The 21,951-nt window shown below is 43.4% G+C and overlaps 1 protein-coding gene across 1 annotated transcript; it reads left to right on the top strand.

The window, feature by feature from the left end:
• The first annotated feature begins 19,899 nt into the window (after positions 1–19,899).
• LOC149290496 (uncharacterized) lies at positions 19,900–20,658 on the top strand. Its single transcript, XM_089489346.1, has one exon. It carries the CDS (start codon positions 19,942–19,944, stop codon positions 20,656–20,658), a length of 717 nt encoding a protein of 238 aa, XP_089345472.1. The 5' UTR covers positions 19,900–19,941.
• Positions 20,659–21,951: the final 1,293 nt, after the last annotated feature.

Here is a 21,951-nt window from a genome sequence, read left to right as displayed (position 1 = left end):
TGCAGAGGAGGACCAACAGAGAGACCCACAGCCCCAGAAACACCCCCCTTGGTTCTGGGAGCATTCTGAAAGGGCCTTGGATACCCCTGAAGGGATGTTGTTGTTGTTGTTGTTTTATTATTATTATTATTATTTCTTTATATTCCACCTTTTCTCAAAGGAATCAAAGTGGATTACAGTAATAAAATAACATACAATTTCAGAAATACAATTAAAATTCCAAACCCCCAACCCTCCTCCCAATTATAAATGGGTCATTTTCTGAAGGCAAGAGGGGAGGGCAGGAACGATACATCAGTAACAATTTCCATAACAGTAATAATAATAAATAATAATAATAAAATTTATTTATATACCGCTATTCCATGGATCATAGTGGTTTACAGCATAGTAAAAACAATTTAAAAACACAATATACAATAAAATAACAAGATAAAAACAACAGTACAATTACAAGGCTGACAGAATGGAAAAACGTCACATTCAGGGGGAGAAAAATAACACCAACGTTCATGGGGGGAATGCCTGACGAAAAAGGTAAGTCTTCAAGTTTTTCTTGAAAACGTCAAGGGAAGTGGACATGCGGAGCTCATTAGGGAATGCGTTCCAGAGTCTAGGGGCTGAGACAGAATAAGCCCTCCTTGTGACAGCGTAGCGGACATCTGGAACCGTCAACAGATGTCTTTCTCCTGATCTAAGAGTGCGGGGCGGACTATATGGGGAGAGGCAGTCCTCCAAGTACCCTGGGCCCAAGCCATTTAGGGCTTTATAGGTGATAACCAACACCTTGTATTCGGCCCGGAAGCGAATAGGCAGCCAATGGAGAGCTTTCAGAACAGGTGTTATATGGCTGGCCCTGGAGCAACCAGTGACCAGCCTTGCTGCCATATTCTGCACTAATTGAAGCTTCCGAGATTGGTACAAGGGTTGCCCCATGTAAAGCGCATTACAGAAATCTAGTCGAGAGGTTACCAGAGCATGTACAACGGTTTCAAGGTCCCCCCGGTCCAAGAAGGGTCGCAGTTGGCGTATCAGCCAAAGCTGATAACAGGTGCTCCTACACCTGAGATGTAAGGTGGAGCGACGAGTCAAGGAGCACCCCCAAACTGCGAACCGAGTCCTTCACAGGGAGCGTGACCCCATTCAGGACAGGTGGAAAAACTTTCTTACCTGGACCAGGAGAACCTATCACCAGTACTTCCGTTTTCTCTGGATTCACACTGAGTCTGTTTTCCCTCATCCAACCCATTACCGACTCCAAGCAGGCATCAAGAGGAGAGATGCCATCCTTAGTTACTGCATCAGTCGGAGACATAGAGAAGACTATTTGGGTGTCATCAGCGTACTGATAACACCGTGCCCCATGTCTCCGGATGATCTCTCCCAGCGGCTTCATGTAAATGTTACATAGCATAGGGGACAAAATCGCTCCCTGAGGGACCCCAGATGTAAGGGCCCTCTTGTCGGAACAACAGTCCCCCAGCTCCACCATCTGGAATCTGCCCGAGAGGTAGGAACGGAACCACTGCAAAGCAGAGCCCCCGATACCTAACTAAGGCGATCCAGAAGGATACCATGGTCGATGGTATCGAAGGCCGCTGAGATGTCCAAGAGCACTAACAGGGACACGCTTCCCCTTTCCATGCCCTGACGGAGATCATCAACTAAGGAGACCATGGCAGTCTCAACTCCATAGCCCGCCCGGAACCCGGTTTGAAATGGGTCGAGATAATCCGTTTCATCCAGGAGTCCCTGAAGCTGAAAGGCGACTGCCCTCTCGATCACCTTCCCTAAAAATGGCAGCAGCGAGACAGGCCGATAATTATTCTGAATTAGGGGGTCAAGGGAGGGCTTTTTTAATAGAGGTTTTATTATGGGCATCTTTAATGCAGATGGAAATTGCCCATCCCTGAGAGATGTATTGATGATTTGGTGTAACATACTAGTCACAACCGTTCCCCCTTGAGCTGTCAGTCATGAAGGACAGGGATTGAGAGAGCAAGTTTTCTTCCTAACACTTCGCAGAATCCTGTCCACATCCTCAGTACAGACAAACTCAAAGTGATCCAGTTTAACCAAGTCCACGGAAGCTCTGGACACCTCTACTCTATATTCTGAACTAATGCTGGCATCAAGATCAGCCCTTATCCGAGAGATTTTATGCACAAAGAAGTTGTTAAATTCGTTACAACAGGCTTTAGATGGTTCCAGAATAGGGTTCGGGGCAGGGGGTAGCCGAGGGGGACTCCAGTAACGATGGCAAGGGTAAGGGTCAGGGGGAGGGGGAGGCATTCAGTAGATCTAATCTAGTCTGGAAAGGCCTGCCAAAGAGATCCGTCTTAATAGCCTTCCTAAAGGCTTCCAAGGTGGAAATATGTTCCAGAGCTTGGGAGCGGCTGAAGAGAAGGACCTCTGGGTCACTGCTGAAAGTCTGGTCTTCTTGAGTTGTAGCAGGTTCTTCCCAGAGGACCTGAGTCTCCGGATGGATTGTATGGGAGGAGGCTCTCCCTCAAGTAGTCAGGACCCAAGTCATGGAGAGCTTTACGGGTTAAAACCAATACTTTGTATCTTGTCAGGAAACTAATGGGCAGCGAGTGGAGGGATTTAAGAACCGTTGTAATGTGGGCAGTTCTAGAAGTGCCCATAACCAACTTGGCTGCCATATTCTGTACCAATTGAAGTTTCCAAACTTGGCACAAGGGTAGCCCCATGTAGAGTGAGTTACAGAAGTCTAGCCGAGAGGTGACCAGCGCATGTACTTCTGTTTCAAAGTCTCCCTGCTCCAGGAAGCGGCGCAGTTGGCATATCAGTCGAAGCTGATAACAAGTGCTCCTGACCTTTGCATCCACCTGAGCTGTCAGATGAAGTGATGAACCCAGGAGCACTCCCAAACTGCAGACAGAGCCTTTCAGGGGAAGTGTGACCCCATCCAGAACTGGCTGACATAACTCCATTCCCAGATTAAGGTCCCTCTTACAAGTACCTCCGTTTTACCTGGATTCCATTTGACTATGTTGGGAATAGCAGGGTGAATGGAAGGGGAGATAGATATTTGTCAGGCTCCTAATTGTAGCCCTTCTTGCAACACAAAAGGCATATATATAATATGAAACCCCATCAATCCCAATGTAATATGATACCATATGAAAATATAATAAGCATAAACCCATAACAACATAATACAATATAAAACTACCAATAACTCTCTATGTTCCCCCCTCCTTTTACAGAGACCAGTCTTTTAAAGTCAAGCCTCTGTTAGAAGGATGATTCCCACACATTCCAACCCTAGGAAAGAAGCACATTTTTTAGCCATGATCTCCCTACTTCTTTATAGTATCTTCTATTAAAGCACATAATAAAACATATTATTTTAACCCACCATAAATACCATCTATCTTAACTCTAATTTAAACCTAAACCTATAACCCTTATGGCATGAATCCCTAAATGAATAAATGAATAAATGCATGAATAAAGGGATTAATGACATATTGTGACTTCAGCCTGGTGCTCCTTGCCGGCAGCAATGCAATGGGACCATTGTGAATTTAGGCTAATGCTGCTTACGTGTAGGTTTGAGATGAGACCATTGCAACCTGAGGCTGATGCTTCTAGCCTGAAACATTGAGACTGGCCCATTGTGATCTCAGGCTGATTCTCGTTGCCTGAGAGAGCGAGATTGGCCCATTGTGACTTCAGTCTGATGCTCCTTGGATGAAGGATTGAGATGGTACTATTGTGACTTCAGGATGGTGCTCTATACCTGAAGGACTGAGACTGGCCCTTTGCAACCTCAGGCTGATGCTCCTTGTCTGAAAGGTTGAGACCGGAGAACTGTCACTTCAGACTGGTGCTATATACAGTGGATCCTTGTTATACGCTAGGGTTTGGTTCCAAGATCTCCCGTGTATAACAAAATCCGTGTATGCTCAAGTCCCATTAAGTATAATGACATAGCAAAATGATGTCCCTAATAAAAAATGAAACATCAAGGTAAATTTATACTTTTTTGGAACATTTTCAAACCGTGTATGCTTAAATCCGTGTATAAAAAATCCGTGTATAAGAAGGACCGACTGTACCTGAAGGATTGGGACTGGCCCATTGCGTGTCAGTGTATAAGTGTCCTGTCATAAACATTAAAAATATTAGGGTTTGATTATTAGAGTTAAAGTAGGAGTTATAGTTGTAGTTCATAGTAAGTAGTGTAGAGTGATGGGTTATAGAAAGCATGTAGTGGGAAATGTTAGAAAGACAGATGATTAAGGAGGGCGTTTGGAAAGACGGATGGGGTTGCAGCTGGAGACTGGTTCTCAAGGAGGAGTGAAGCTGGCTTGGGAACACCGCTCTTCAAGGTGAGGCTGTCTGGGAGAAGGGAAGGGAAGTATAGACAACCTTGGTATCTATGCACCCTCCGCTTGTGTTGCTTTAGCTTGGGAATTGGGGGCTGGCTTAGGGAGGGGTTGAGCTAGTTCCTTTGGACTTCAGACTTTGCAAAAAGGTGTTAATGGATGTTTCTGCCTGGATTCATCAATAAAGCTTCTTTAGTTTCAAATGGGTTTTATTTTTTGAGCACAGGACTGACTCCATATCTCACATTGCAACTTCAGACTGATGCCCTTTGCCTGAGAGATAGAGACTGTCCATTGTGACCTCAGTCTGATGCTCCTTGCCTGAAGCATTGAGACGGGATTATTGTGATCTCACCCTGAGGTTCCTTGCCTGAAAGACTTAGATGAGACTATTATGACTTCAGGCTGGTGCTCTTTCCCGAAGCATTGAGACTGTCCAAATTGTGATCTCAGGCTGATGCTCCTTGCATGAAGGATTGAGACAGGACTATTGTGACTTCGCAAAGATGCTTCTTTACTGAAGCATTGAGACTGGTCCACTGTGACTTCAGTCTGATGCTGCTTGCCTGAAAAATGGAGACGGGACTATTGTGACTTAAGGTTGGTGCCTCTTACCTGCAGGAATGAGATGGGACTATTGTCATTTGAGACTGGTGCTTCATACCTGGAGCATTGATACTGGCCCATTACGACCTCAGGCTGACGCTCACTGCCTGAGAGATTGAGACTGGCGCAGTGTGACCTCAGGCTGATGCTCCTTTACTGATTGATTGAGACCAAACTATTGTTAGTTCAGGAAGATGTTCTTTCCTGAAGGATTGAGACTGTCCCATTGTGATCTCAGGCTAATGCTCCTTGCCTGAAGCATTGAGACTGTGCATTCAAGCTGATGCTCCTGGGTTGAAGGATTTAAACTATCCCATTGTGACTTCAGGCTGATGCTTCTTTCCCGAAAGACTGGGGATGGCTCATTGTGACCTTAGGCTGATTCTTGTTGCCTGAGAGGTTGTGACTTCAGGCTGCTCCTTCCTTACCTGAACACATGAGACTGGCCCATTGCTATCTCAGACTGATGCTCCTTTTCTGAAGGACTGACACTAACTCATTGTGACTTTGGGCTGATGTTCCTTCCCTGAAGGATTAAGATGGGCTTATTGACTTCAGGCAGGTGTTCCTTATCTGAAGGATTGAGCCTGGCCCATAGCGACCAAAGGGTTATGATCTTTGTCTGAAGCATTGAGGCTGTCCCATTGAGATCTCAGCCTGAGGCACCTTTCCTGAAAGATTGTGACAGGACTATTATGAGTTCAGACTGATGCTCCTTGCCTGAAGGATTGAGACTGGCCCATTGAGATCCTTACCTGAAGCATTGAGATTGTCACATTGTGATCTCAAAGCCATCCATTCCAACCCCCTTCTGCCATGAAGAAAATCTCAATCAAAGCATATCTGACAGATGGCCATCCAGACTCTGTTTAAAGGCCTCCAAAGAAGGAGACTCCATCATTCTCTATTGAGGGAGTGTGTTCCACTGTCAAACAGCCCTTTCTGTCAAGAAGTTCCTCCTAATGTTGAGCTGGAATCTCTTTTCCTGGAGCTTGCATCCATTGTTCTGGGTTCTCTTCTCTGGAGCAGCAGAAAACAAGCTAGCTGCTTTCTCAGTATGACATCCCTTCAAATATTTAAACAGGGCTTTCATATCACCTCTTAACCTTCTTTTCTCCAGGCTAAACATCCCCAGCTCCCTAAGTCTCTCCATTATGATGACTCTCCTCTGGACATACTTCAAACTTGTGAATGTTGATCCTGTCCTCTGGGGTATTAGCTACTCCTCCTAGTTTGGCGCCATCTGCAAATTTGATAAACATGTCCTCTATTAAAGCAGGGCTGCACAAGTTGTGTCCCACCAAAGGATCAAAAGCGAACGACTCGACAGAACGGAAATACAGAGTAATCATATTAATTCCCCAATAACTAAACAAGAGGTAGAAAGAGTAATACAAGATTTAAAAGGAATTAGATCTCCTGGTCCAGATGGATTCACATCCATATTTTATAAAACCTTTAAGAATGAACTGAGTGAGCATTTGACTAAAATTTACAATGAAATATTGGATAATAAAATAATCCCAGAAACATGGAAACTATCTGAAATTATATCAATACTTAAACCCAATAAAGATCCAGCCAATTCTGAATCTTATCATCTGATCACATTAAGCAATCAAGATTATAAAATTATTATGAAAATCCTAGCCAATAAATTAAAAAGAATATTTACCTATTTTAATTAAAGAAGACCAATATGGATTTGTGGAAGGCAGATATATTTGTGAACCAATAAGGAATAGGAACATTGGTTCTTACCTGTGAGATGTTCGTTTTCAGCGATGTAGGTGGAAATATCCTATAACGTGGGTTGATTCCATCTATTGCTCCGAAATAGGCAGGAAAAACAGACTTGAAGGAGTCGCCACCAGAGGGAGCAACCCCCTCCATCCCTCAGTCAATATTACAGCCGAGGATAGAAAACAAACTCAGAGAGCATTTAATGCAAATCTAAGTATAATCAATAGAAACTATCATAAAGTCAAACTAAAAATAACTAACAACCACCCTTGCACAGCCAAGGGAAACAGCCTCCTCAGTTCTGGGTGGGGAGGATATTTCCACCTACATCGCTGAAAACGAACATCTCACAGGTAAGAACCAATGTTCCTTTTTCCAGCGATGGAGGTGGAAACATCCTATAACGTGGGACTTACCAAAGCTCCCCAAACCAATGGGTGGGTGAACTGAGGCATATCACTTATGTGAGAACCACCAGATGTGTCTTCCAAAGGAAGCCTCTTTTGATTCAAGGCAACAACAGAGGTGGCATGTAACTGTGGAAGATGAAGGCCATGTCATGTCCTACATTTATCTTAGATGGATGTGATTGTTGGTATTGCAGAGGAAGTAGCTGCACTGTAAATGGAGTGATCAACAACGGAGCACAACAGAGATATCTCAATCTTCTTGTAGCATGTTACAATGCATCCAAGACGAGCCACAATTTTATCAATGCCTTGTTTTGATTGTGACAAAAAGATGTTGAAATCATTTCTTGAATCAAGTTATTAGAAATGTTGATTTTGTCATGAGTGACCTGGATTGGGTCAGTCATTTGGTATATATGAACCCTTAATGTAAACTTGTCAATTTGAATCAGAATTGAGCTGTTAGTAGTTGTGTTTGAAGACAAACACTATTGGTTTTAATTGAAGCCAATTTATATTGTGGAGTAGAGATTGTTGGTCGTATTTTTTTATTTATTCATTTTGCTTATTGAGAGTAACAAAATGATTAGCATCGCCCTAAGCTGGCATTCACCATTATTTGGAATGCCATCAGGGGCCAAATCAGACAATCCTTCTCAATTGGCAGCAATAACCACCGTCCAAAGGGATTTGAACTTATTTGGTATATGTCAGAACAAGTGGAACAAGTGATTTATCTGTGAAATCTATTTTTCAAATAGCTAGAGGAACCTCTCTAGGCTCCTCGTGTTCATGACAAACTATTAATTGAAGCAGATCAGGCACTGTAGGTGCACCAGTAACACTAGGTCAGATAACTGAGAACAACCTACCTGCTTGAAGGTGTTCTTCATGGATCTTACCCTTTGGTCAGGAAGACTCTGGTCAGCAACGCGTCTACAATCACTCCAAAGTGTTGTAGCTTCTGAAATGGAACTAGGTTGTCATTTTCATGAGTTAGCAGAAAACCATTTCTGGATAGGAAGGAAAGCACAACTCGACATCTGTTACATCTTATGAAAGAGAAACAGATCTGATCAGGACATTGTGAAGTTATGGGTATACATGAAGATCTCACTGTTTCAGTGTGTTCCTATCAGTGTAGTGAGTGTCACTGAATAAAACAACAGACTGAATGGTAGAGTTTTGTATGGAAAAAGCTTTCCCTGGTAAGCAGTGTGTAGATAATTGTGATGAGGTAGGTGGATTGGGATGCAGAAACAACTACAACTAAGAACAGGGACACACAAAATCATGGAGCTGAAGTGCCTCCAGGGTTTTCTGGAGAATCTCCAGTCTGAAACTGTTTTGTTTGTTTGTTTGTTTTTAATAAACCAACTGACCAATTTTAGCTCTAGCACCACACTCTAAGTTTTGTTTTTGTTTGTTTTAAACGTAGAATTAAAGAAGATTGGAACAAGCCTCTTCGTTTTTATAGTTTTTTTAATTGTCCCAATATTAATCAGATGTCTTGTGGCTTTTAGTATCAGCCAATGAATCTTTGCTTTCCAGTATCTTGAGGAAGCAATGAAATAGCGATGAGAATGGTATATGTATATGTGAGCAAATTTTTAGAGTTCAGAGGACCCATAGGTCTGCTGAATTTGTTATGAAGGATGAAAGAAAGACTGCAGTCTTCCTCCCACCCTTTAGCATCAATCAGCCAGGACTGAGGCTATTTGTGTCATTGTTTGACAAGACAGGTATTGTCACTTACATTATTGTTGTAGGTTTAGGTGAAGCAGTGCCTGGGACTGATGGAAAGCTTGGTAACTAAGCTCAGACCACTGTTTTTCAAACCTATTGTCTCTTGTAAAACAAATATCATAACTGTATCTATAGGGGAAAAAGGAGGATTGTCCCTGGTGAAGGGACCTTGTTTTTTATTTTTATGTGAAAAAGCAAATGATTTTCCCTTATCATTAATTTTTTTATCAATATTGGATCCAGTGATTGTTGAAAGAGTTTATCACCAATCAAAATTATCAAAGTTGTTTAGAGCAGGCATCCACATGCCAGCAGTTTTGTTTATGTTCACCTGATTATGAGGGATCTCATAAAAACTTAGCCCACATAAGGTCGGCCCTTGAGAAAATGATATAGTTGAAGCAGCCCTAATGCCAAGGAGGATGCTGTTTATGACCGTTTATCTGTTCTTTCATCAGTGTATATATATATACATGTATACTGTATATGTATGTGTGTGAAATAGAGAGAGAATGTGTGTCTCGTCAAGCTTGGGTATAAATGGGAGAAACCCAGGGCTTATACTGAGTCATCCATTGGTTAGAATTGCAGTTTTGCCATTACCTGTCAAGGTAAATGATAAAGCTTATTAACAGACACAGAATTTAGGTGTAATGTGGCAGGTTTATCCCACTCTTACCTGATACCTTTGTGAAGACAGCTCTGAAGAGTGTCTCTAGGATTGAAGGCCCTGGTCTAAGAAAAGTCACCTTTGCCTTCTGGCAAATCAAGACCGTTTTTTGTAGACTAGTTGGAGTGGAGGAGTGGCCTCAAAAATGTTATTTAAAAATCTTAACCATTGTGTAGTAACACTGCAAAATGCTCAGTCAGAAGATGGAGTCCCTGCATCAGAGCAATCTTGATCTCTAAAGGTGCTCCATTATCATATTTAGACAATATAGGAAAGTCAGGGCCTTGTTTTCATTCTTCATTTGAGGAATGTATTATAAATAAAAGATGGTAAGGTCTTTTTGTTGTCCTTAGACTCAGCCAAGAGACTTTATTCTAAACAATTTGTCACCAGTAAGCGGTGGAAATGTCAGATTTTGTTTGTAATCGACATCTGTGTGTCAGTTTATTTGATCAAATCTGTTGTTGTACTGGAACTAAACCAGTTGTGGTCTTGGATTGTAGCAAATCACATTTAGGCTATTGTCTCCTGAAATAGCCACTATCTTAAACCCTTTCTTAATGTTCTGGCAGAACTTTATTTTGACCTCAAGTGTTATTTGTTTGTTTGTTTTTAACAAGTGCTGTAGGCCACACATAGCTCTAGAAAAAATGAAAACAGGAGAAACAACTTTCATTGAGCATAAACTATGGCAATCACAAGTGGGATCTGCTGATTCCCATAACAAATTGAGGTGAGCTGTAACTATAGACACACACAGAGCTATTGGATTTGGTCTCACAATAACAATCTATGGAGGCCTTATGACCTTCATAAAATCTGTATGAAAATGGAGTATTTGGTGTTGAAGGCCCAGGTTTGGAGGGGGAGGAAAATCCTTCCCTTGAGGAAGATTAGGATCCTCCAGCTTTAACTGCACAGAGGTGTCATTAAACTCCAATATATTAATGGTCTTATACAATAATACCATAAAAACAAATACAGTAATAATAAAAGATCATCAGACCCCAAAAGTCTAAGAGATTTCAGGAGCTTTCAGGAGCCACTGAAAGGCCCTCATTTTTATTTGTATTTTTTAAATTTATAATTATATATATATTTCAGATCAGATTCCTCTTCTGAGGAATGAACTCTGTTTAATATTTTGTTTTGTCTTAAGAGGGGCAGACTGGAACAGAAGCATCAGCAGTGTTGCCAACAAGCCTCGAAGATAATTCCCGGAAATGTCTGTCCAAAACCCGCTGAATCCCCCCAGATCACACGGAATATTCAGTCACAATTCCCAGAAAATTCCCATAATGTTAAAATGGCAGATATTTTGCAAATAAATGTAAATATAATTGAATAAAAATAATTGTAACTTATTTCAACTCTCAAAATCACCATTGAACCAAACAAAGAATCTTTCAGTCCTTTTAAGATATTTATTTTGACATGAAGTAGGTTCAGGAAGCTTTGTGCCAAATAGAAATGTGTTCAGATGCAACCACACTGCAGAAATAAATCCAGTTTGAAACCCTTTTAGTTGCCCTGGCTCAGTACTAGGGAATCCTGGGAATTGTCTCTGGAGTCTGGAGTGAAGATGCAGCCTGAGTTGGGTCCAAGACACACTGCAGAAATAATCCAGTTTGACACCCTTTTAATTGCCATGGCTCAGTGCTAGGGAACCCTGGGAATTGTAGTTTTATGAGAAAGAGCTCTGGTGCCACAATAAACTACAATTCTCAGGATTCCCTAGCACTGAGCCAGGAGAATTAAAGCGGTCACAAATTGGATTATTTCTGCAGTGTTTTGGACCTTCGTTATTAAAAATGCTCAAGGTCCAATCCATACTGCAGAAATAATCCAGTTTGAGACCGCTTTAACTGCCCTGGCTCAGTGCTAGGGAACCCTGGGAATTGTAGTTTTGTGAGAAAGAGCTCTGGTGCCACAATGAACAACAATTCCCATGTATCTGAGAAAATACGCTTAAGTCTAGGAAAGCTCATGCTGCCAACTTTTCTTTCAGTGAGACTCAAAGGTGCTACAAGATCTATCTCACTATCATCATCACCATTATTATTGTCATTATTAAATCCAAATGCAGCTGAAGAAGTGGACTTAAACTGGCAACACTGATATCCTGTAGACTCATTCTCTGGGGCTGTGATCTGGAAGCGTGGAGGCAATTCCCTTGTCAAACCAGGGAATCCTGGGAATTGTAGTTTGTTGTGACATGTTGAAACACTGCTTTTACTGGCAGCCAGGGCTCCATGCATGGAATTCTGGGCTTGGTGGTTTGCCCAGAATCCCATCATCGCAGGGAGCCTTGCAGTTAGAAGCAGTGCCAAACTGGATTATTTCTGCAGTATGGATGGCAATGGAAAAGGGAACGAAAAGAGAGCCACAAACCAAATTCTTGGAAGACAGGGCAGCAGGGGTGCCAACTGACCAGGTGCTCTGCCCATGCTCAGAGGCATATTTAATCACTAACACACACACTCAGGGACATCGCATTCACATCTCACAACCCAAATGGTCCTCACAGTACAACAACAACCCTGAGAGGTAGGTTTGGGGCACTCTGCCCAAGCTCAGGAATTCAGAAATTCAAATGTCCCTCTCAGGCACACACAGAAGTCCACAACATCAAGCCATGATACCATTGTCAAGTATTGCCTTTGTGTGCCTTAAAACTTATGTCTTACTTGGAAATCCAAGGCAATTGGGATTAAGCCAGCCAAGATCCCTCACTCCCTGCCTCTCCCCAGCACTTTTGCCCCTGGAGCCTGAGAATGCCTGAGGGGGGGGGGGGGGGCAATCACTGTCCTCTCTCTGATTGGCTGAACTATTCCTCCAAACGGGCTTGCTCCCTCCTGGCTCTCAGAGGGAGTCATGAGAGAGAGAGAGAGAGAGAGTTTTCTCCAGCCCTCTTGGCTGAAAACTGTTACACTCCAAAAGGTTTTGGTTGCTCTGCAGCAGGCTGCAGCTGAAACTGGCCAAAGGCACGGAAAAGGCACTGAATTAGAGCAAGGCGCGGAAATCACACGAAAAGCTCTGAAAAGTCCCCGTTTTCGTGTGAAAGTCGCGAAATTGGCAACACTGAGCATCAGACCTTTCTTCTTTTGACTTGACTTGGGGTCCTTAATCAAAATGGCTGCCGCACCTTAAGTTGCAGCTTTGCCTCTTATTTTAACAAGGGAAGCACAATTAGACCAATTCTCCCAAGGAGTGACTGAAACATCCAACTAGGGGATGAGGCACCTGACAAATCCTTTTGTTAACCCTCTCTGATCCCTTCAGCCTGAGTGGATCATGGAGGAAGAATAGGAGGAGAAAGAGGAGGAGGTGGCAGTTGGTTTAGGAGGGAAACTCTCCTTTTGCACTTCTGTGCAACTGAGGTCTCCTTTAAACTGGCAATGCAAGCCAGAAACTCTTTCAAAACTGGCAATGCAAGCCAGAAACTCTTTTAAAACTGGCAATGCAAGCCAGAAACTCTTTTAAAACTGGCAATGCAAGCCAGAAACTCTTTTAAAACTGGCAATGCAAGCCAGAAATAAACTCCCCAGTCATACTTGTGAGGCAACTGAAATCTCTTTGAAAACTGGCAATGTAAGACAGAAAACAAACTCTCTAATCACACTATTGAGGTAAAAGAAATCTCCTTGAAAACTGGCAATGCAAGGCAGGAACAAATTTATGGGGTAAATCTTAACCCACAAACCTAGGATTAGAAGCAGGATCATCACTCACCTCTTGGAGTCTGCCTCATCTCTCTTTCTCTCACTGCCCAAACCTCTTCCCAGGTTTGATGTCTGCAGTGGGCGCAATCTGGCCAAGGACAGGTGGTTCTTCCTCCTCCAGCCGCGCCAAGGTCTTTTCAGGTTGTCCATCTCACCGCCCAAACCCCTTCTGGGGATGGTGACTGCGGTGTGGCGCCTTTTGGTTAAGGACAGGGAATATTCCCTCCTCCACCGCACCAATTCCTTTCGGGATGTCCATCTCACTGTGCAGACCCCTTCCCGGGGTTGGAGATTGAAACGGGGCACATCTGGTCCAGGACAGAGGGATCTCCCTCCTCCGGCCGCACCTGGGCTTCAGCCAGACATGGTTGGGCTGTCTTCTTTTTTTATGCTGGAGCTGGGCCTAGCTGCCTCACAATACAGCAGCTTATGAACTGTCTCTCCCTGCCTGGCTTTGTTTCAGCCATTAGATAGTCAAAGGGATAGAGCAAGACTAAAGAAAACATAGCTGTTTTTGCAGGTAGTTGTCAAGGCAGGAGAGAACAGAACATGAATATAAGCAGAATAGAAGAAATATCAGAAGAAATATTAAAGTCTTTAAGACAAAGTCAAAGGAGGAGAAAAGGAAAACACAGCCTACTCGGAGCGAGGCAGGAAAAAGACTGAGGGATGGAGGGGGTTGCTCCCTCTGGTGCCATCGGCTCCTTCAAGTCTGTTTTTCCTGCCTATTTCGGAGCAAGAGATGGAATCAACCCACGTTAGAGGATGTTTCCACCTCCATCGCTGGAAAAATATTTAATATACTACATCATGCCAAAGAATACAAAAATAAATTAGCTTTGATGAAACTAGATGTTTACAAAGCATTCAATTCAATAAATCATGAATATCTATACAAAATCTGTAGGGATTTTGGATTAGGGGAAAGGTTTAGTGAAACCCTGAAAGAAATATATAATGATATAGAAGCACAAATCATGATAAATGGAGATAAATCAAGGAAATCTAAAATGAAAAGTGGAGTAAGGCAAGGTTCCCTCTTTCCCCTTTATTACTTATATTAGCAATGGAAGTGTTTGCAAATATGATTCGGGATCAGAAGAGATAAAGGGACATGAAACAGATAAAGAAGAGATGAAGTTGGATTCATTTGCAGATGATGATCCTCTGATAATGACACAGAAACCGAATGAAGCTGTAATCAAGTTACTGGAAATATTTCAGACATTTGAAAACATTTCTGTGCTTAATATTTAATATGGATAAATCAGAGATAATGTTTATGAATACGAATTGGCCGGAACAAAAAGAAATCCAAATTGTGTCAGGATTGAAATTGGGGATTAAAAATGTGAGATATTTAGGTGTAAATTTACCAATTAAGTTAGATAATATTGGACAAGGTAAATATAATCAATTAAGGGGGAAATTAATAATCAAATTTCTAAATGGAGAAGTAAAAATGGGAAAATGTTAACAAAAATCAGAATGCTTAAAACGATGGTACTACCAAAGATTTTATATTTATTTCAAAGGATCCCAGAAATAATTCCTAGTAAAGTTTTAGAGAAATGGGAAAAGTCAATATTAAAATGGATATCAGGGAACAAAAAAGCCAGACTATCTAAGGCATTATTATATGAGCATCCAAGTAATGGAGGATGGGGAGCTCCATCCCTGGAATGATATTTTGAGGCTGTTCAATGGCTAAGAATGATAGAGGCAGAATATAACCATGATATAAAGTGGGTTGAATTAGAAAGACGGAGCAATCAAATGGAGTATGTCTCTGTCTTTCAGGGGGAAATATGTGGGGAGATATCAATTTTAAACATGAGGACACTCTGAGGGGCTGCCATTGGCTTGAATCCCCTTCCCTCCCTCCATCCCTGGCCCTGATTGGCTGGAATCCCAGTCCCTCCCACCATCCCTGGCCCTGATTGGCTGGAATCCCTGTCCCTCCCACCATCCCTGGCCCTGATTGGCTGGAATACCTGTCCCTCCCACCATCCCTGGCCCTGATTGGCTGGAATACCTGTCCCTCCCACCATCCCTGGCCCTGATTGGCTGGAATACCTGTCCCTCCCACCATCCCTGGCCCTGATTGGCTGGAATACCTGTCCCTCCCACCATCCCTGGCCCTGATTGGCTGGAATCTCAGTCCATCCATCGATCCCTGGCTACTTTGTGTTCTGGCAGCGCTTTTGTGTTCCGGCGGCCATTTTGTGTTCTGGCAGTGCTTTTGTGTTCCGGCGGCCATTTTGTGTTCTGGCAGTGCTTTTGTGTTCCGGCGGCCATTTTGTGTTCTGGCAGTGCTTTTGTGTTCCGGCGGCCATTTTGTGTTCTGGCAGTGCTTTTGTGTTCCGGCGGCCATTTTGTGTTCTGGCAGTGCTTTTGTGTTCCGGCGGCCATTTTGTGTTCTGGCAGCGCTTTTGTGTTCCGGCGGCCATTTTGTGTTCTGGCAGTGCTTTTGTGTTCCGGTGGCCATTTTGTGCTGCTTGTGACTGTGGGGAATAATGTTCTGGAACCTTCTCTGAGGCCTCAGTTGAACAGAGGCTTCTCTTTCTCTCCTGAGGCTCCAGAGAGAGAAGGAGGCCAGGCTCCTTGGGCCAAAAGGAAGGAAGTGTGTCCCTTTGTGCCTCTGACTCTCCATTTTGGGGGGGAGGAAGGAAAGAAGGAAGGGGCCTGTGGTGTCTGAGGAAGGGGAGGCAGGGACTCAGGGCCAGTGGGGAGGCTGGGCTTTGGGGGCTGGGAGAGAGAGGTGGGAAAGAGACTTTTGGGCCCTAGTTGGGGAGGGTCTCACCGGTCCTTGCCTCCCCCTTTGGGAAAGGAGACCCCTCAGCCCCCTGGACTCACTCCTGCCACTCATTCCTAGAATGGCTGGGACTCAGAGGAGTTTCCTAGGCATTGCCACCTTCTGCCCTCCATGGCCATTGGCACTGACCTTTTCCCTATTGCCTTCCCTCCCTCAGCCCTCTGGACCTCCTCCTCCTTCGCACTCAGAGCAACCCTTCTCTACGGCTGAGGAGACGGCCTCTGACCCAGGGAAGCTCCGGCCATAAAGGACTGAAGGAGAGCCCTTTCTGGGGCTGCAGGAATCAGGGTCTTTGTACTGAAGGTAGACCTTTATTCCTGGAGCTGAAAGAGGACCTTTGTTTAAATGTTTCAGTCCAGAATTGTATGGAAGGGTTGCAGCTGAGAGACTGAGCCCATGCTTTGCAGGCATAAAGCCCCAATTTCAGTCTCTAGCAGCATTGTTTTCCCAGAAGGTGGAAGTGAGATTTCCAGACCCCAGACACACAGTGCGCCAGTGAGTCCTTTGTGTGGGGACTGTGTGTGTATGTGGTGCTTGCTAGAGTTTTATGAGGTATTCATTTCACTGGGTTTATAAAATGAGTTTACATACTTCTTCACTTCCCTCAAATGAGCATAATCCACGGTTCAATGTTCAGTCATAAGCCTATACATTTATAGATTTTTGGTATTTCAAGTGCAACACGTTCAGCAGTGTTCATCTTTTTAAAAAATATACAAGGAAAAGTAAAGAAATTGTCATTTTGACAATAGATCCATTCAGAAACAATGCACACAAATGTACATGCCTCAATTTCTGTGTGGCTTTAGCAAGCAGAGGGAGGAGGTGCATACTTCATGCTCCTGCTATGACTGACATAACAAAAACAGCAGTTAAGCTTAGAGAAATAGTATCATCTACAAAAATGAAATAAGTATTTTGACCAGTGTCTAAATGGGGAGGGGGCCATGATGAGAGGAGGCCATAGATCAGATCTCTAAGGTAATGTAGCTCTTATGCAGCCCAGGAGCTACAGCTTCTCCACCTGGGACATAAAGTAGGTCCTCCCGCTCCTCCTCTTTGTGAAAGAGAAGTCATGATGATACAGTGATTTTGAGTGCTGCAGGGTTTCTAGCCAAACCAAGCCTAACCCTTGTCCCTTTTCTCAGGAACTTCATCTTGGACACTTTGTACACGGCTTTGGAGTGTCTTTTGTTGGAAGTGACCGAAGTGCAGGGCCACCAGGATCCCCCTTCCCACATGATGGCCAACACAAAGGCCAAGCAGAGGGAGCTGGGCTCCAACAGAAAGAGGCTTCAGAGGTACAACAACTCTTTGGTAAGTTGCCATCCTGACTGTTAATTTCATCTGTGTCTGGGCCGGCTCATGAATGTAAGCAGAGAACATACTGTCACAGTTTGGCAGAGAGAGTCCTGGTTAATCCTCTATTTCACTCCTCCTCCTCCCACTTTCCCCCTTCTCCTCAGTTGCTGCAAAATGTGCTCCAAGTTCAAAAGAGTGTGCGTCCCATCAACTCAAAAGAGGAGAAAGGGAAGGAGGGAAGGGGGCAGGATCTTTCTCTTGCCAGGAGTCGGAGCAAAAACAAACTTCTGTACCCTTCCTCACTTGTGTGATCATTATAATTAACAACTTTGGCAATCTGGACCACCTTCTGATGTTGCTTGTCCACATAAGTCTTTCTTTCCCAATCTGTGAAATGCTGGGGGATATGGAAGAATATCTCTGGACTTAAATTGAGGGTGGGCCCAGTGGCCCTGAAGCCCAGAGTACTCCCCAGAACTGTTTTTTAAAAAGGAAATTTGCCTCTGAAATTAGGTGAGATATGGCTAAATGATTCATTGGTGACTAAATGTGCTATACATGTTGACATAGTCAGTATCTTAATCAATCAATAATATTCCAGAAATGGCCTAATTTATATTGTTTATCATATTATATATTATATTGAAAGAATTTAAGACAAACTGGATCTCAAAGGCTGTAGCTTTTTCTTGCTTGCAGAATTTAAAGTTTATTTCCTGGACTGATTTCTGCAGTGTTGAAATAATATTTGCAATGCACCATGTGCTTTCCTCCCCTTTTGTTTAGTCTTTTTCTGGATGAGGGCTATTTTCTGTTGCAGGTGACCTTTGCGGATGTGGCAATATATTTCACTGAGGACGAATGGAAACTGTTGACGAAGAAGCAGAGACTGATGTACAGTTCTGTTATGATGGAGAATTATGAGAATGTGGCCTGTGTGGGTAAGGAACCTGAATCCATTTCCCTTCCTGTGAAGACTGAGGGCCCTTTCATAATTCACTGTCAGAGCGCTATGATTCCACTTTAGAATTATAGAATCAAATAGTTGAAATAGACCACAAGGACCATCCGGTTCAATCTTCTGCCATGCAGGAACAGACATTCAAAGCATCCCCAAGAGATGGCTATCCAGCCTCGGTTTAAAAACCTCTAAAGAAGACTCCACCAAAATCTGAGGGTGTATATTCCACTGTTGAAGAGCTTTTACTCTCAGGAAGTTCCTCCTAAAGTTTAAGTGGAATCTCTTGTCCCTGTGGCTTGCATCCATTGTTCCATGTCCTTTTCTCTGGAGTAGCAGAAAGCAAGCCTGCTCCATCCAGAATATGACATCTCTTCAAATATTTGAACAGGGCTGTCATATCCACTCTTAACCTTCACTTCTCTAAGCTAAAAATACCCAGCTCCTTAAGTCATTCCTCAGAGAGCATGGTTTCCAGACCGTTCTCCATTTTGGTTTCCCTCCTCTGGACATGCTCCAGCTTCTCAACATCTGTTTGAATTGTGGTGCCCAGAACTGGACACAGGATTATTGCAAGAGAGCCCTAACCAAAACAGAATAGAGTGGCACTATTACTTCCCTTGATCTTGACACTATACTCCTATTGATACAGCCTAGGATCACATTGGCCTTTTTAGCTGCTGCATAACACTGTTGACATATGTTCAACTTGTGCTCTACTACCATTCCTAGTTCCCTTTCACACGTAATTTAATTGTCATAACAACTTCCTGCGGAATCGTGAAATTTCTAGTTTTAGTGAGGAACTATTGTTCTCCACTTTGTAAGGTTTCTAAATATCCAATCCTAAACTGCCAATTCTGGAATGTTGTGGGACGCAAGTGCTATGCTTTTAGGGGATTTTGGTACTTAGCTCAATAGAGTGAAATAGTTTTACTGGGGCAATAGTGACCTCTGGACTCAGCCAATCTATAGCAGTTCCTGAATCAAACAGATCTTCAGAGGCATTTGAAATAGGTTTTTATGTTTTATTTAGGGGTAAAGCAAAACACACAGACACATACATATAAGTGTTCATTCACACACTCAAGAACTAGGTAACAAAGGTGGAGTGGTGAATAGATGTAAGGCTTTGATAATGGTGATACGTTATCTATCCAGATCTTTATTCCAATTGCTGAGGATTTGAAATAAGGAGAGGTCCGTAGTTCCCATGACAGTTGGGGTTGGTGAGTGCATTGAGGTGTTTAGCCATGAAAACAAACAGAGTGTCTATCTGTAACTGGACTGACACCGAAGAACAGCAAGTCGGGGCTGATATTTATACTCCTAGGAGTAAGAATGCAACTGTTCAATGGATTTAGGGGCATAAGCATCAGGGTCATGATTAGGTTACTCACAGCAACTTTATTAATTTAATCTCTAAGAAGGAGGGATTAATGAGGGCTAAATCATGCAGTAACACCCTCCTCTGTTAAGTCTGATTTTCAGTCTCATCTGTAATTGTCGTTCTTTACAGAAAAACATTTGAGTCATGAGAGAGTCCACACAGGAAATAGGTCACATAAATGCCAGCATTGTGGGAAACATTTTGCTTACAAGTCAATCCTAGTCATGCATCAGAGAGTCCACACAGGAGAGAAGCCATACAAATGCCAGCATTGTGGGAACTGTTTCTCTTTGAAGGGAGACTTAGTGAGACATCAGAGAGTCCACACAGGAGAGAAGCCATACAAATGCCAGCGTTGTGGGAAATGTTTTTCTGAGAAGTCAAACCTAGTGAAACATCAGAGAGTCCACACAGGAGAGAAGCCATACCAATGCCAGCGTTGTGGGAAATGTTTTTCTTGCAAGTCACACGTAGTGTCACATCAGAGAGTCCACACAGGAGAGAAGCCATACAAATGCCAGCGTTGTGGGAAATGTTTTTCTCAGAAGTCAATCCTAATGATACATCAGAAAGTCCACACAGGAGAGAAGCCATACAAATGCCAGCATTGTGGGAACTGTTTCTCTTTGAAGGGAGACTTAGTGAGACATCAGAGAGTCCACACAGGAGAGAAGCCATACAAATGCCAGCATTGTGTGAAATGTTTTTCTTCAAAGTCAGACCTAGTGAAACATCAGAGAGTCCACACAGGAGAGAAGCCATACAAATGCCACCATTGTGGGAAAGGTTTTTCTCAGAAGTCAAGCCTAGTGAGACATAAGAGAGTCCACACAGGAGAGAAGCCATACAAATGCCAGCATTGTGGGAACTGTTTCTCTTTGAAGGGAGACTTAGTGAGACATCAGAGAGTCCACAGAGGAGAGAAGCCACACAAATCCTAACATTATATTTGTCAATAACGAATACAACAAATATATATTCAATCCAGCAGTGCAAAGAAAAGGCCCTTGTGATCTTATTTGTAAAAGTTGTCTGTCAATATGTCTCTATGTTTTCAAGTTGGATTTTGTTAAGTTTAGGTTTTAATTGCCAATAGTATAGATAATTGCTTTGGGTTGTCAATTTGGCTGGGGATTGTGGGTTGTGGTATAGGTTAGGTAGATGGGAGGTTGGGATTTGTTGCAGCTCGTTAGAATAGTTATGGGAATTATAGCTTTTGCAATGTGTGGGATTTTGGCTTAAGAAATTTGGGGGCAGGTATTAACAGAAAGGGCTAGTTTCTGGGAATGGCAAAAGGGGGCCTTGTTACCTGTGGGGCAGAGACTGTGGGAATTGGAGGTGGAGGCTAGGTTTGGAAGAGGGTCATGTTTTTGGTTTTAGGGGTTTTAATATATTGTTTGGATTGGAGTGGTCAGTTCTGGCTTAATCACTGAATTTCTATGTGTTCTCAATAAAGTTCTTTACTGTTTCAACACACTGGACTTTGATGCACAGAATTTCTGAATTTGCCCATAACTGACCCTTTCTTCTCTCCTCAGTTCTCATCTCCGTTCCCAGCCATAAGAACAGCACAGACACACAGACACAAACATACAGGATACACAGAGCTATATTTCCAAAGCAGAGCCTTCCTTTCCTGCTTTTCCCTCCTAAGTCCAGCACTGCACCTTGGCCTCCATTGCGGTCTCCTCAAAGGAAGAAAGGAGGGAAGGAAGGCGAGGTCACTGAACCCCGGCGCATACCTTCCTTTCCCACAAAGGCCGCCAGCGGAATAAGCAGCAGCATCTAGGACCTGGCAATTCCTGTGCATGCTGAGGAGGGGCCTTTGGGACTATATGCGCCTGCACAGTCTCAGCCCCAGAAGCCATTGCTGCCCTCACAGTCTGTTCTTAGGGAGGGAGAGAAGTGGGGAGAGCCCTTGTTCATTCAGAGGATTGGCTGGAGGGGAGAAGCCCCTCTTCTCCCCCCAAAGAAAGGCAGGGGTCCTGCAAGGCCTCCTATCCCTCTTTCCTTCCCTGCCCCCTCCTTGGGGGATTCCTTGGGTCCCGGGTACTTGGGGAGTTATTATGAGAAATGAAGGCCGGTGGGACCCTTGGAGAGAGGCATGGCCATGGAGGGGAGGGGGATCCAAAGGTAAAAAGGTCTTTGAGGAGCCCCCTCCCTTGTGGAAAGTGGGGCCGAGGAGAGACCCTCTCTTCTGATGCTTGATTTGGGGAAGAGTTTTGTGCCAAATA

Source organism: Sceloporus occidentalis, unplaced genomic scaffold, assembly GCF_023333645.1.
Source record: "Sceloporus occidentalis isolate IW3139 unplaced genomic scaffold, rSceOcc1.0.p SCAF_39, whole genome shotgun sequence".
Taxonomy (NCBI): Eukaryota; Metazoa; Chordata; class Lepidosauria; order Squamata; family Phrynosomatidae; genus Sceloporus; species Sceloporus occidentalis.
Note: the sequence above shows the minus strand (reverse complement) of the source record. Positions and strands in the feature narration are given on the sequence as shown.

Excerpts from the sequence above, each read along its gene's own strand:
- LOC149290496 (XM_089489346.1), top strand. The coding sequence starts at position 19,942 with ATGCATCAGAGAGTCCACACAGGAGAGAAGCCATACAAATGCCAGCAT.